Source organism: Epithele typhae (genome assembly GCF_022376455.1).
Source record: "Epithele typhae strain CBS 203.58 chromosome Unknown BXZ73scaffold_69, whole genome shotgun sequence".
In the NCBI taxonomy this organism is placed as follows: Eukaryota; Fungi; Basidiomycota; class Agaricomycetes; order Polyporales; family Epitheliaceae; genus Epithele; species Epithele typhae.
Genome location: NW_025954260.1, coordinates 178156 through 193541, shown reverse-complemented (window position 1 = coordinate 193541; position 15386 = coordinate 178156). Strand labels below are relative to the sequence as shown.

General features: G+C 61.9%; 4 protein-coding genes across 4 annotated transcripts; 3 read left to right on the top strand and 1 right to left on the bottom strand.

Annotated features, from left to right (window-relative positions):
• Positions 1-461: 461 nt before the first annotated feature.
• Positions 462-3196, top strand: BXZ73DRAFT_92431 (uncharacterized protein; the record flags this gene model as incomplete). Its single annotated transcript, XM_048026365.1, has 12 exons — positions 462-851; positions 872-934; positions 985-1087; positions 1120-1657; positions 1693-1795; positions 1851-2055; positions 2107-2298; positions 2360-2436; positions 2499-2567; positions 2625-2687; positions 2743-2886; positions 2939-3196. 12 exons carry the CDS (start codon positions 462-464, stop codon positions 3194-3196), a joined length of 2205 nt encoding a protein of 734 aa, XP_047873503.1.
• An 810-nt stretch (positions 3197-4006) lies between these two features.
• BXZ73DRAFT_92430 (NAD-P-binding protein) lies at positions 4007-5281 on the top strand (the record flags this gene model as incomplete). Its single annotated transcript, XM_048026364.1, has 7 exons — positions 4007-4093; positions 4152-4237; positions 4295-4379; positions 4436-4509; positions 4566-4803; positions 4856-5200; positions 5252-5281. 7 exons carry the CDS (start codon positions 4007-4009, stop codon positions 5279-5281), a joined length of 945 nt encoding a protein of 314 aa, XP_047873502.1.
• A 2225-nt stretch (positions 5282-7506) lies between these two features.
• Positions 7507-10086, top strand: BXZ73DRAFT_80956 (uncharacterized protein; the record flags this gene model as incomplete). Its single annotated transcript, XM_048023391.1, has 6 exons — positions 7507-7782; positions 7889-7935; positions 8084-8796; positions 9266-9385; positions 9418-9891; positions 10010-10086. 6 exons carry the CDS (start codon positions 7507-7509, stop codon positions 10084-10086), a joined length of 1707 nt encoding a protein of 568 aa, XP_047873501.1.
• Positions 10087-13941: 3855 nt separating this feature from the next.
• Positions 13942-15278, bottom strand: BXZ73DRAFT_53545 (GroES-like protein; the record flags this gene model as incomplete). The annotated part of the gene is made up of 3 exons (XM_048021019.1): positions 13942-14650; positions 14778-15069; positions 15134-15278. The coding sequence occupies 3 exons, from the start codon at positions 15276-15278 to the stop codon at positions 13942-13944; spliced, it is 1146 nt and encodes a 381-aa protein (XP_047873500.1).
• Positions 15279-15386: the final 108 nt, after the last annotated feature.

Genomic DNA, 15386 nt, shown 5'->3' with positions numbered 1-15386 from the left:
GTTTGCACGAAGTTGACTGGATGCGTGTATCATAGAGACCGAAGGAGACCCGTGAAACTGTAGACATGAAACGAGGAGGGCAAAAGACGTGGATGGCGACGGGGGTATGTAGTAAGTAGAGCATGACTGTATGCATGGGGTCGAGCCCTTCGCAAGCGACGGCGCCGGACCGGTCGAATGCAGCAGTCGGGGCGCCGACGACGGCTATTCCACCTTGATCCCGCCTCTGTCTCCTCTTCTTGCGTGCAGGCTCTGGAAAACTTCTGCTTCTAGCCTGTTCTCTGGCCTATGCACTCTCCTTCTTGTTGAACGTTCCCCCCACATCCACGCCAGTTCGCGTGAGGGCATGCTCTAAGCAGCCCCTATATCTCGACCGATCTGCCCGGTGCCCCCATTCTGGTCTCTCTGCCCTGACACAAGTGCGACACTCTACACGATACCCACCCTCCTTCATCTTCACCATGGTCGACTTCGTTGGGTCTCCGGGCAAAGGCCTCCTCCAGGTGCCCAACGCAGCCTCCCTCCCGCGCTCCGGCGATCTCGACTTCGACTCAGGTGTGAACACCTCCGCCGCGTGGACCGTCTCGCTCAACGACGGCGATCCGCGCGCCAGCTTGACCGAACGGTCGCGGAGCAGGAGCCCAGGCAAACCCGCGGGGGAAAAGGCGGAAAAGGAACCCGATGCGGATGCGACGGAGAGCGTGGACCACGACTCCCTCGACGACGACGAGCCGCTGCGTCCCGCGCGCGCGCTGTACGCCTTCCACGGCAAGGCAGAGTTCCGCGAGCTTCCCCAGGTAGATGCTGGGGACGAGCTGGAAGTCGTGCGGGAGGACGTCGGGAAGGGTGGAGTCTGGCGCGGCTGGCGAAGGGGGCGCGGGATATGGTGCAGGGCGGTAGCGAGATTGGGCTGATACCGCGCTCTTACTACATCGTGCGTCGCGACCTAATCCTCTGTGAGCGATTTGCTGACTATGTGCGCAGTTCACGGCGGACTTCAAGCACACCGAGGGACTCGAGGTGCCGCCGGGCCACTTCCGCCAGAGGAGCCGTCGCGAAGCCTCTGGTGGTTCCATCACACCCCGAGGTTCGCCCCGCGCGAGACGGAAATACGTCCAGTGATACCCCAAACCACCGGAGAGTGGTTCCCCAGCTTCAGACGCAGCTTGCTGGGCGGGAAGAGCCTGAACAGGTTTTCAAGCTTCGTCACCAGCGGAGCGGAGGACTTCGTTCTCAAGGGTGCTGCTGAAGAACCCAATCCAGGACACCAGCTTCGCGACCCCAGTTACGATGAAGACGACCACCGGCGGGAGAGCGTGCTGGGCACGATCGCGGAGGCGGAGCAGCACTACGTCGAAGCAGGGCCATCATGGAAAACCAAGGTGCCTCCATTCCGTGTCCTTGTCCACTCCCCGTCCAAGCGGGCCTCCACACTTTCCGGGGCGTATACCGTGTACACCGTCACTACCGCCTTCGCCGTCATGGCTCACTCGCGGACCACCTCGGACGACTCAGATCCGAACTACGACCCATACGCCGAACCGCCGTCTCCCATGCGCATCACCGTACAACGACGCTTCTCTCATTTCGTCGCGCTACACACTGCGCTCTCGAGGCACCTCCCCGCCATTGCATTGCCGCCACTTCCGGAGAAACAGTACGCGGGGCGATTCCACGACGACTTTGTTGAAGCCCGGAGGGGGATCTCGAGCGGTACATCAACAAGGTCGCGCGGCATCCGGTCGCCAGGTACGCCGAGATTTTGACGTTCTTCTTGAGTTGCGAGAGCGACCTGGTAAGTGCCGAGCCATCCTCCGCTACGCATTTCCGCCAACCAGACACGTTCGCAGGAGTGGAAGAAACAGTTGCCGTTCTATCTCTCCTTGCCGACGAAGGGCCCCACCTTCTTTGCAAATGTATACCACCCTGCTTTCAACATCGATGCGGACGAGGCCGAGGAAGCCATCAGTCGTTTCGTCAGTCACACCAAGGCGGTTGGAAAGGGTGTACAAGGGCTTCGTAACATCTTTGGGCAGGTCCGAGAAGCGCGGATAGGTGAGTCTTTGAGTTGTTGTGATACATGTGCGGGTACCGACGGACATACAGAGATGTCGAAGGCGGAGCGGCTGCTCTCATGCTCGGTGCTCTCGATGATCACGGCGAAGTCCCTCGCGTCAGCGCCAACAACCGGAATCAACGAAGACGAAGATGAGGAAGAGGAAGGAGCGGACCACAATACCACGTCGCATGGCCATGTGAACGAAGAGGGCGCATGGTGTTGGAGGGAGGGATGCGAGAGTATGTGGTTTTCCTTGGTTCGAAAACATTCAATGACATAATCCTCCGCGGCATTGCGTAGGCTGTCTGAAGCTCACAAAAGCGATGCAGAAGACCTCGGAAACACTTCAAATTGTTGCGGATCTGTATGACGACCACGTAAGCGCCAGTCCTTGTCCTACCCTTTTTCTCTGCTGAGCACTGCCTGTTCGCGATCACAGGCTCGAAGGACACAGCTTATGACACACGAAGCGTTCAAGAACGCCGCGCACCCGGCCACGCTGTATGCGGTGAGTTGATCTACCACCATCCACAATTCGACTATCTCGTGACGCCTTGTTGCATAGCCGGTCGTAGATACCCACAGATCAACGCTATCTAGATACCATGATTCCATACAACAAGGACGAGTGCGTCTTCCACTCATGTCGACTCGTGATGTGGTACGCTAACTCGCTTTAACAGGAAGACGAAGAGATGGCAGCTCGTTGCGAGACTGTGCTAAACACCACCATGGCCGAGATGGATACTTATCACACCCAGAAGCTGGAAGACTTCCAAGAGCTGACTAAAGAGCACCTTGACGGGGAGATCGCTTTGTATGAGCAGGTGCGGCCCCACCACCCTATTTTCAATCCACCGCATGCCAACATCATGGCAGATCCTTGCGCGCCTTCGCACAGCACGGAAAGCGTTCGACGAGCCACAGTACACCGAGCTCGGCAAAGGCCCGCGGCAACCCTCGATCTACGAACGGGAGCTCGAACAACCTCGGCCGGGCCCACCACCCCTGCCCCAGCCATGTCCCCACGTCTTCGACTCGGCCCCGATGCGTCCTGTGAGCGTCGCCATTCAAGAAGGGGTGGGGATGCTCCTCGGAAATCCCGGGCGGGCAAGCGTGTTTGGCAAGTTCTGGTAGGCGCTGCGCCGGCGTAACGCCCCGCGGTCGAGGGTGCATCTCAACATTGGAGCTGGAGAAGTCCTGCCCCAGTGCATTTGACGAACCCTGCTTCCTTGGTGCGGAGTACGGATATGATGTTTTCGGATGTTTCTCTGGTTCACTCCTCCTCCACCCCTGTAGCCCCTAGCCATCGTCCCCACGAGCACTAATGTCACGATCTTTTTACATCTCGGTCTATAGTGTGTGTTGTCGGTGGTTGTTTTCGGGATTGGAGACGGTGCCACCAGCGTGCTCTTTCTGGCCTTGTGGTTCGATGCCGACGCTGATGTTAATTCGTTCTGTTTCAGACACACTTACAAGAAATCCGGGTGTAAACCAACCCTACTTCTTGTGTTCGCCTGGGTTCCGTGATGGTGGAGACACGACTCGTACTTACATAAGCATAACATATAGTCGTCTGGAAATATTCTGTGGTGGCTCTCGCCCACTCACGCCACTTCCATCTAGGTCAAGATGTCTTCCATGGCCGTGTATAACTAGCTGTGAGTAACCAGATATCTATGCCTCTGGGTGATGTCCACTGCTAACCTTGATCTCGTCGGGCACCAGCCAAGTCGCATCATGTACACTCGCACCATGTATACTATATACGGAACGGAAGGGCGCGACTCCGCGATCCCGTCTGTAGTCTCACGCGGCCAAGCATTCTGTAACAGTGCTCCTCCCATCCAGTTCAATCATGTGAGCGCAAGTTACGTCATCCAAGTAGCTTATAAGTACCCCTGCCTGGAAGCAGGCGTTCGCTCTCACACCTAAAGGCGTCCACACATGGCAGATACGGTACTGACAGAGCTCACCGCGAGCAATCTCTTCGATCTCACAGGGGTGGTAGCGGTGGTCACAGGGGGAGGCACGGTGCGCATCCAGATTTCTCATCTGTGCGAAATATGGTACTGAGAGGCGTACCGAACAGGGGATTGGGCTCATGATGAGCTCTACGCTTGTTGCAAATGGTGCTACGGTGTACATTATCGGACCGGGTCAGGAGGATCTTGACAAGTAAGTACGAGTATGGGGAGACATCTCGATGTCTTTTCAGTGCTATTCGCATCTTAGGATCTGCAACATCTACAACGATCAATGCGAGAGACTAAACAAACCAGGCCGGATGTACGGGATCGAAGGCGACATCAGGCAGAAGGTTGGTCCGAAACTCTTGATTGCCACCACAACAGAGTCCTCACGCCGTTCGTTCAGTCCGAAGCCGTTCGCCTTGCGGGAGAGGTCGCGAAAAAAGAACAGCATGTAACAGTGCTCTTCAACAATGCCGGGTATGTATGGTCTTTCCATATAACTCGGTGTCGAAGCTGCTAACTGTCACTCCTAGGGTTCACTCTGCCACTTGCCCAATGCCTCCTATCGCAAGCGCGGTAGAATACCGCAACAAAGTCTTTGACACCGTGACAGAAGATGCGTTCGACTACAACCTGCAGACGAACGCCATCGGGCCGTACTGGATGACTTTCGCGTTCCTGCCACTGCTCGAGAAGTGGAAGGGCAGCCCTCTCGGAGGCCGATTCGCGCCTCAGATCGTGATGACTTCAAGCATGAACGGCTGGACTAAGGTGCGCGTCACCGTCTTCCAGACCCTCTAAACGACTTCCTCATGTTCGATAGGACCCTGCCACGGGAGGCTTCTCGTTCCCCTACCTCATGTCCAAGTCCGCGATCGGACACGCGACGTCCTCGCTCGCACACCAGCTCCTTCCGCTCGGCATCCGCGTCAACGGCATCGCGCCCGGCATGTTCGCGACCCGGATGACCGCAGGCCCGGACGCGACGGACGCGACGGGGGCGTCTTACTTCCCGCCCGACAAGGCGCACGACTTCGACGTGCCCGTGACGATGCGTGGGGACCATGGGCCGGTCGCGTACGGGACGACGAAGGACATGGGCGCGCTTGTGCTCTTCCTGGTCGCGAACTGGTTCGTCGATGGGGAGACCGTCTTGATTGACGGAGGGGTAGGTTTCCTTTTCACGTTAAATATAATCCAGCGGCTCACGTTTTAACAGACCCTGTTGAAACATCCGAGCTCATACTGAGGAGCTGAAAGCCGGGACTGGATGTTGCTTGAAGCATTTGGGGCCCGAGTCGAAATATTGCCGATGTAACCATTTGAGAGAAGATCAGTTCGCATGTACCACCCCATCTGATAACTCTGTACTTTCCGCCGTCGTGATTTCACGGACGGCCCTTTGAAGGGCTCATACAATGTAAGCCACGTGGACGTGCACACGACACGCAGGCGTCTATCAGTTCAGCTTGACTCTAATCTCTTACCACCATCCAACTGTTCCCGCCTGCGATGATTATGGTCTCTTTCCAAGGCCATGTCGTCGTTCAATTCATGCCCCTTTTGAAGACTGTGCAACTCTAGCGTGTCACGATGAGGCACATGGAAATACTTCCTTGGCGCAGCAAAGACAAGGGTGTCTGGTGAACACGCAGGTATATGGCTCTCTCGCATTTGACCTTCACAGACCTTCACTCATATGTACAGCGACTTTTCAGTTTTTTGCCGTTCGGGAAAATGGAGTACTTCTCCCATGCGTGCGCAGCCTCATACTCTTTTCGCGTGTGGTCCTAACGACTGGCCTTCTACATTCGTCCCCTCACCCGCGCCATCCTGCCGTCTACACTACACCTAAACTCCTACAGCGCCTTGTGCTTCTAAAGGCACGACTCGCAGTGTCGGTCCGATGTTCTGAACACTTCCCGCTCCGAGCTCCGGTTTCCAGGGACGTTGGGACCTTCGACATCCCGTTACCCGCAACGTCCCGGCCGTAAACCCTAATCCCACCGAGTTCCCTACCCGGTCCTACTGCTGCCGCAGAAGCTGAGAAGGCGAGTGTCTGCTTTCAGCGACGGCGACTTGACTGACCGTGTGCCCCGGCGTCCAGAAACCGGGCGCCTTCTTATCGTACGGGGCTTTGCGGGCAAGTATCCGCATCGTCGTGCCCTCTAAGGTAGCCCGGGAATGTCGTCTTTCTCCCACATGCTATAATCTCACTACCACCGTCTTCCGGACCGCGCTGTTCAGACGTCATCGTACAATCACGATTTGCTGAGTTCATCGCGTCGTTGAACACTCCACGAAGGTTCAACGTTCAAACACGGTCGATAGACGTTCCAACGATCCCAATCCCCGACGGAACCCCAACCGGAAGGCTGGCTACGGCTTCGGGCACGCCCCACGCGTCCCGCGATTTCCGCGCCGACGCGGACAACAGCGGTGCGTCTCCCCGTAATACCGATACGTCACTCGTGTATTCAACACTTCAGTCTGCAAGGCCCGGGTGCTAGAACGTGTGGTGAACGTTTCCCCGCGCTGCATGTGCCAGTGATCGTGCAGGCTCGTGATCGAGTCCATGTTTGGGCAAAACCTCCTCACCTCGGGGCTTGTCCGGATGGCGGCAGCCCGCGTCCAGCATGGATCACGCAACTCGAAACTCCGCCAGGGCCGACGACCCATGTCGCCTGCCGTCTCGCAGAGCGTTCGCGCGCGTTCGTGATCGACTGTCCGGTCCGGCGAATGCATTCGCTGTCGATCTCGCCTCGCAGACCGCCGCCAAACGGCGAGGCCAGAAGTACTGTCATCACGACAGCCCGCTCCCGACCACACGCGAACTTGGCGCTACCCGTGCCGGTCTCCCCAGGTGCTCTCTGACCTCGGTAAGCCATATCATCTGCTTACTGTTGCGGCGCTGGCTGACAATCTGCGCCCAAAATGCGTCTGGACGAAGGCTCGCTTTCGCACCCCCAAGCCGAAACATCCCGAGATTGTGAATAGCAGTCTACCACGCCGGTCTGCTGACTCGCGCCTTCTAGCCTTCCAAAGTCCATCGCGCGAGCCGAGGGCGCGTCGAATGACACCCATCCGGCACGCGGCCACTCGTTCCCGCGGCCGCCTCCCCCCCACGGGGACCGCGCTGCCAAACGCATCTCCCCTCCATCCGACGCGCATCGGACCCCAGCACCGACCACCTGTACGTCCACTCGTCCAACAGGCACCCGGACGACCCGCCTCGCCACCCGCGCACGGACATGAACGGTTGGACACGGACATCGCCCCGTCGCCGCCACGACCACGACCACGACCACGACTACGGCCGTCTTCACGCCCTCTACGCGTTCGATCATCAGAGCAGAGCGCGCCGCCGCGCGGGGTGCGGAGCTCCGGCGCGGTGGCGGGGCCCATAATGAATTAGCGTTAACGTTAGCGGGCCCTCGCGGCGGGGCGAGCCTGCTTCTGCTTTATCTCTCGTTCATGCGCGCGCGCGCGCGGGTGGCTCGCGTACGCCAGTGCCTGCCTCGAGGCTCACGCTGCGCGTCCCCCGCGTCCCCGGGCGCCGGGGCCGCTTCGGCGCGCGAGAGTTCAGACGTTCGACTCTCAGCAGTTTCGGCTGGGACGCGGCGCGAGCCTGGCCTCCAAGTACTGCCCTCCGGCGTTCCCGCTCCACTCGCTACTCAACGCCCGGCGCGGCTGCGAGCGAGCGGCCCCACTCTGCGCGCGTTATGTCCGTCATGGGCTCCATACGCGCTTGTGAGTGCGCGCCGTGACCGCTGGCGCGAGGGGGGAGGCGTGCCGGATCTTCAGCTTCTGTCCCACCACGTGTGGTGCTTCTCGACCGCTCTGAACGCTCGCTGAGGTGGGCGCGGGCGTCGCGGGGGTGGGAGCCTGCTACTCCCATGTGGGGTACGTACTGTACTGCAGCGGGAGAGGGGAGAGACGAGCGATCAGAAGGGATAGACGCGCGTTCGCATTTCGTCACTGTGGACCTCGGCCTCCGGGGTCGGTCATCATGTTTGTGAGAACACCGTTTGCTGGAAGTTTGGTTTCCTAGGATCGGGATGCGGGTACGGTGGCAGGAGGTGAGCGTCTCGTATGTCGACTGGCACCTCGCTGAAAGCCCGTACACGTCTTACGACCCGTGCAGCTGGACGCTATCACGGCTGCCGTGGCCGCGGCTCCTTCATCGACTGCACACCTTCACAGGCACCCAATACCGCTCACGGGCTAGAACCCTGCGCGTCCAGACGCGCACCCTGCCCTCGCGCCCGGGCGCGCCGCCACGGTTCAAGCAGACTCGCCTCCGCGCGGGGCGTGCGACCGTGGTCGCGATCGTAGCTCGCTACGGCCAGGATCCTCCCACCGCCTCAGCCCCAAGGAAAGCGCGGCGCGTCCGCTATCGCGCACCGACCCCGAGTCTATTTCCGCGCCTCGCGGAGGGCCCCAGGCCTGTCCTGGGCGTCCTCCCCACCCGCGCCCCGCCCCCGCCAGGGTTGCCAGACGAGAACGCGGGACGGAAAGCCGCACCGACAAACTGGTCTCGGGGCTGGGGCGTCCGTCCCGACGTGACGATCGCGAAGCAGAGGGAAGCATCCAGCGACTCCACCGCACTGCATGTCCGCGCACGCCCGTATGCGGGCGCGGGCGCAGCAAGGTCGACCCGGACGCTGGCCGAGCACCCGCACGTACGCCTCGGACGCGCGCGGGCCCGACGCGTCGACGTGTCGAGGCGGGCGGAGCCTGCGGGTCGTGTCCCCGACGCGGCCAGTGAGCCGACTTTAACGTGGCTTGAACCTTGACCGAGCGGGTGCCCCCGCGCCCGCGCCCGCGCGGCGAGAGTTCAGAGGTCCTGCATTTGAGAGTGGAAGGCCTTCCATAAGAATTTAGCGACGCTGGGTGTCGCTAAACCTTAGCTTTCCTGGGCGCTCCTGTCAAAAAATGTCGATTTTTGAACTCCGACGGTCGAGAGGGTCACCGTAGATACCCTGCACATCAAGAATCTACGGAGGGGGTATACCCCCCTCCGTAGATGCGCTGGCTGCACAATCCCGCCCAAAAAGGCAACCTTTTTGAGCTCCGCTGCCTCGTGCGCGCCTCTTACGTTGCTTTCGCGCCTCTCCCTCCTCCGCTACTTACCTCAACACACGCTGCCTGCCTCTCCCTGGTATGTTGCCTTTCTCTTGATGCCCAACTACTGGTGCTGATGACTGTGACCTCATACAGCATGACCATGTAGATGCTGAACACCGCCTTGAGATCTACCACTCGAGACAAGCCATCCATGCCACATACCATCCTAACTCCCGCGCCTCCCGCGTTGGACTCGAACTCGCGCCCGCCGCGAATCCCGCCGCAGGTGCTCACGCGCTCCCGCCTGAACTTGTCTAGCTGTGGGCTCGACTGAGACGGCAGCGCAGATGCGCACGGATCCCCGAGTCCGACGCGCGGGAAGGCGCCGCTCCACAAGTTCGGCGACGAGGGCGACAGCCTCAAAGACGGCGTGGCCGCGGTCGACGAAGAACTCGGAACAGCATGCCCATGCCAGTACGGCGCGCGCCCGACGCCCGCGGCGTCCCCTCACCGACTCGGTGTACACGGGCTGCGACGACGCGATGTCGACCCTCCCGCTGTCATACCTCTTCTGGCTCCCCGTGTCAGAACTACAGCAGTTCCCGCCCCCGTTCCAGGCGCCGATGATTGAAGACCTCACGCGGCTTTCGCTCTCCCTTCCGGTGATCCCCATGCCCGCCGTACCGCCATCGACGTTCCGGAGGCCGAGCCGAGGGTCGGGCGTGCTCAGCGCACTGCTCGTCGTGGACCCTGATCGGCACTCGATGATGACGATGACGACCACGACCACGAGTGAGGAGTGGGCGTCGCCTCCTCACCCGCATCCGCGCCGCCCACGTCGTCCGCGTCTGTGTCACCAACGACCACATCGTTTGCATCACGTGCGTCACCACGTCTCCCTCTTGCATAGCCCTGTCTGTGTCGCTCGCATCTCCCGCGTCACCCGCATCGCCCGTGTCGGCGGACGCTTGCCGTAGGAGCTCATAGTGTAGTTAGATCACGATATATTTTATTTTCCCCCCACGGGGTTGCTCACGAGTGTTTGCATCAAGTAGCGAGAAATTAGATTGCTTTACATTTACTGGCATGGATGTGTGCAAGAGATGGGCGCGGACACGGCGACGGCATGCTCAACACGGGCATGGAGTGCTCATCGTGGGCGAGATGTGCTCGACGCGGGTCGGGCCGGACGGGCGTCTCAGCGATTGGATCTCACAGGCCTGCCAGGAACTTAGCGACGCTGCGACCGGCGACGTGCACAACTGGGCTTATGGATGGGGCGCTTATGAATGGCAGGGCGGACTCTGAACTCGCAATAAAGTTTAGCGACACCGAGCGTCGCTAAATTCTTATGGAAGGCCTTCCAGTGCCGCGGGGTTCCCCAGGCGGCCCTACGGCGAGCTCGGAGTCGGGCGCGGGAGGGCGGACGGAGAGGTGGGATCTACCTGGATTGGGCGGGGCTGTGTCCGCGGGTGCTCATAGCGGGAAGCAGAGCGCGCCTTCGAGCGAATCGCGGCTGTGGTGGTACGAGGGTGCGGAGGGCGCGCACCACACCTGAACCTAGCCTGTATCGCGAGCCCGCCGTGCTATCTCTCGATCGTTTTCCGTCCCGGCGAAGCGCGCCCGGGACGTGCGCCCGCACGGCTTACCCAGTGGCTTGTGCGCGCCGTCCGTCCGTGTTCGCAGCCGCGCCGGGGACACAGACCGTTCTCCGTCTCCACGTCGAACGGCGGACGGTGGAGCTCTTTGTGCCGAACGAAGCGACACGGACGCTCGCTTTCGACCCGCCGCCTCTCAAGCCCGCGCTCGCGATACGAAACCCATGCCGTTGGTTGTCATTGAGTGCCGTTGCGCGCCCCCGGGCGCACCTCGGAACGACCGGCCCACGCCGACGAACACAGCGAATCTCCCGACCGAGATCGTCATCGTCCCCTCGCCCCATCGCGCTGCCGCCTGCGCGCCTTCCGCCTCTCGAGCCTCCTACCCCTCCTGCCGTGCTCCCCGAGCCCGCTTCCGCCCCACCGCGAAGCCGTCGTCGGCGATGCGAGCCGCGCCCAGCTGTGCCTGGCGGTTTCACTCGGCTGTGAGGCGACGAAGGCGTACATGCCGGGAGACAGCACGCTCGATAGCGCTTCAGGCCTCCGGTGCGAGTCCCGCTCGTGCGCAGCCTTCAAAGTTCGCGACGCCGCGGGGACCCACAGGAGCCCCACCGCGCGCACCGCGTCCGTGCCTGTAAGTGTGCCGCGTCGGGCGCCCCGAGGTGGACATCCCCTGTGCGACTCGATCATCTCGAGCGCGAGGCCGTCTTCGGGCATGAACGTTCAACGAACGGTGGAGGTGAATGTGGTGGAAATGCGGACGAAGACGGGTCCAGCCTGCAGCCCCTGCAGGCCGATGTTCTGCGACGCGTTGGTGCATCCAGGAGCACCCAGAGGCGTGCAAACGACGACGACCGCAGGTACCGCGAGCAAGTCCCGTACATGCGCTCGCGCCGCGGAGGAGGCTCGGTCCCGGCGGCGCGCGCCGCGGGAGCCCAGGGCCGGGCCCGTGCCGCGTGCCGCGTGGCCCGTGGGAACGACGCAGACCGGCACCAGTGGAGCGCCGGGCGGTAAGTTTTCCGAGTCTGCGCACGGCCTTGTCGAGACTCTCGAGCTCGCCCGTCGCAGGCTTGACTCAAGCTCGAGGGCTCGGACCCGGGGGCTGGGCGGGGACGCGTCTGGCGAAGGGCGCGAACCAGGGGGCCCATCTCATCCCCTGCAACCCGTCGTGCGGAACTCCGGTGCGGGACTGCTCAGATCTCAGACCTACAGAGAGAGCGATGGCGAGGGCAGGGCAGGGCAGGGCCGCGCCTCTTCGTCTATCGCTCGCCGCGCGCGGGACTCGGGACGGACTGCGCCCGCGTGCGTGCGAAGGCCCGGGGTGCGGGCGACGATAGCGCGGCGCGGGAGGGGGAAGGCAGGACGCTACGTACTCGCGCGTCGCGGTTGTCGCGCGATGGACGTGCGCGAAGGCAGCCCGCGAGAAGGCGGGCGGGGCGTGCGGAGCGGGTTGGGTCGCCGTGGCTCGGTGCGTCGCTGCCGTGCGTCGCGTTCGGAGGAGGACGGGGAGGAGGAGGACGAGGCGAGTACGCAATTCGTGACACGCGCTTACAAAAACGCAAACTCCCCTCTTCGCGTCACCGGTCGCGCATTCCGGAGGACGCGCAGGTAGCCGCGGGCTGCTCGTTCTTGATGCGGTGATGTCGACGCGTGCGTGCGCCGCGAGGCTCGAAGCCGACAGCGGTCGCGGTACGTATGTAGAAGACGTTCTCGGCTGGAGCGGCGCGCTCACGTCTCCGAGGCTCCGACTCTGCCCTCCGTCTCCGATACGAGTACGTCAGAGAGCGCTCCGGAGGTTCCGGCTGCGCGCGAATCACCGAGAGTTTCTGTCAGCTCGGATACGCTAGAGGCGGAGACACCGGGAGACGAGGAAGATTGAGGCTCGGGAGTCTGCAGGGCGCGTCGCGCGGGGTGGTCTGTGCACACTGCATGACGCAAGGCGCGTGGATCAGATCTAGAGGTTGGAACGGCCAGGCTGACGTGGTCGCCGCCGTTGCTGTATGTTTGGACTTTCGAGTCAGACGTCGGACTAAGTACTTACAATGGACATAAGTACGTGTTGAGCAGATCAAATAATTGCAGCTACAAGCTAGGAGACGGAAGCCCGGCTCAGTGCGTGCACGCGGGACATCCCTACGCGCTTCAGTCACCTCGGAGTCTCGGACGTTTGTAGAATCGAATCTCGATTGTCCAAGTCGCAATTCTCGCCCCACGTGAGGGCACAGACCGGAACGACTGTACAATTTCTGTACAATACGCCAGGGTCGCGCGCGCGCGGCCGCCGGCAAGTGCACTAAGTAGTTCCTGTGCCATGGGGTAGCCCTGATCACGGCGCGCCCGGCGGCGACGCGGGGCACGCGCATCAGCAAGCTGTGAACAGTGAGACTGAGGCCTGATGCAGGTACGTACGTACATATGCGCCTGTGGGTGCTGCGTGCTTAATTAATTGCTTCGTACGTGCGCGGAAAATATTCGCAGCAGCCGGGAGCTCTCGCCAAGTGCGCGTGTTCTGAGAAACCGGAAGAAAAATGCACGCGTACGTTAGAGCAGACGCGTCCTGTTGTCGCGACCGCGACGCCAAAAGGCTAGATCTTGAGAGCCTGAAGCATCGCGATGAAGCGGCGCGCGCGCGCGCGAGGAAGACCTGCTTCAGGTCGCCTGCCTGCCCGCCCGCCTACTCGTGATGATCTCGGGCTTAGGGGCAGTTCTTAAGTTCGTTAGGGTCACACGCGCACGAAGCGGGGGTTTCCAGAGCGGTCGGCGGTATATTGGAGGTGGTAGCTACTATGCGGATGCGGGATAGATACGATGTAAACAGACAGCGAGGGGGCAGGAGCGCGAAGGTGAGGAGATAGGTGTGGGGGGGCGGGGAGGGTGTGGAGGGGGCGGGCGAAGACATGCTAGACAGAGCGCGAGCGCGCGCGAAGGCGGGGCGGGGCGGGGAGGGGGAGGGGAGGGGGTGTCTGGCAATAGAGGAGCGAGCGCCGTAGGGCGGCTCTAGGCGTAAGGTGCGCGAACGGGGGTAAAGATACAGTTGAACGGACGGATACTTAGTACACGGGTGGGATTCGTAGCGGGCATGGGAGCGCAGGGCGGGCGCGAGCAGGAGAGGCGTGCATGCGCGGGAGGAGCAGGGGGCACCGAGAACGGAAGCACTGGGAAGCGCGTGACGGTAAGGAGACCCGGCGAAGAGAGGAGGGAGGGCGCGGTCCGCGGCGAGGAGGTCTATGGCGGGGCATCACGATCATAGCGACTCGGAGGAGCCGACCATGACCTTGAGGACCATGTTGCCGTCGTCGTCCTTGCCCTTCATGAGGAGCTCGAACGCCTTCGCGGTGTCCTCGAGCCCGAAGCGGTGCGAGATCAGCTTCTCGACGTTCGGCAGCTTGCCCTCGGCGAGGAGCGCGAGCGCGGTCGGGTACGTGTGCGCGTAGCGGAAGGAGCCGTGGATGTCGACCTCGCGCAGCGCGGCGGCGGAGAGCGGGAGGGTGATGTTGCGCGTGCCCATGCCGACGAGCATGACCTTGCCGCCGGTGACGGCGGCGTGAATGGACATCTGGATGCACGGCTCTGCGCCGGTGCACTCGAACACGATGTCGAACCCGTCGGGCATGTTGAACTCGGCGAGGGCGTCGGTGATGTTCTCCTTGGCGCGCCGGAGCGCGTCATCGGGCGTCTTGGCCTTGTCGCCCATCGGCAGGCAGTGGACCTGCTGCGCGAAACCGTGCTCGAGCGCGAAGTTGAGGCGGGTCTGGTTGATGTCGATCGCGCAGACGCGGGTCGCGCCGTACGACTTGGCGAGCGCGCAGGCGAGGAGGCCGATCGACCCGACGCCGAAGACGAGGACGGTCGAGTTTGATGAGGGGGTGAGCTCGGCGCGGCGGCCGGCGTGGAGGAGGACGGAGAGCGGCTCGGCGAGAGCGGCCTGCTCGAAGGAGCAGCTGTCCGGTAGTCTGCGGGAGAGGCCGAGATGAGCGATACGTTCAGGCACGTGGCGGGGCGGGGCGAGAGGGGTGATAGGGCGAAAAAGTTGGGAGAGATTGTGGGGGTGGGAGGGAAGATGATCAGCGGATGACTTACGGGTGAAGGACGTGTGCGGGGTGGTTCATTCGCTCCTGGAGGGTACCGTCGTTGTGGGGGAAGGTCTTGGCCGAGCTGCAGAAGCGCATGTTCTTGCAGAGGTTGTAGCGCCCCTTTGAGCAGTATGAGCAGTTGTTGCACATGATACCGGCCTCGATGGCGACGCGCTGGCCGATGACGAGGTTCTTGACACCGGGGCCAACGGCGGTGATGATACCGGCGGCTTCATGACCGAGGACGAGGGGCGACTGGACGACGAAGTCGCCGTTGCGGCCATGGGCGTAGTAGTGCACTGGATGGGGGGAAAGAAATGAGTGAGGGGGGAAGTAGCGGATAGAAGGGGGCGGGATGCTCACAATCGCTGCCGCAAAGACCGGTGGCCATTACGGCAACTTGAGCCTGACCCTGTTGTGGGGGCCAGAGGGTGCGCTCCTCGTAGACGAGATCCTTGGCGCCACGGAGGACGGCTGCGTGGTGGGTGGGGAGAGCAGAGGGAGACATGTCGGTGTGGCGGGGGAGGCGGGCGGTGGAGGGCGGCTTACGGAAAAGCTGGGAGCGACGGGCGGGGAGCTTTATAGCGAAGGAGGAGAGTGTCTCGTGAGCGCCGCG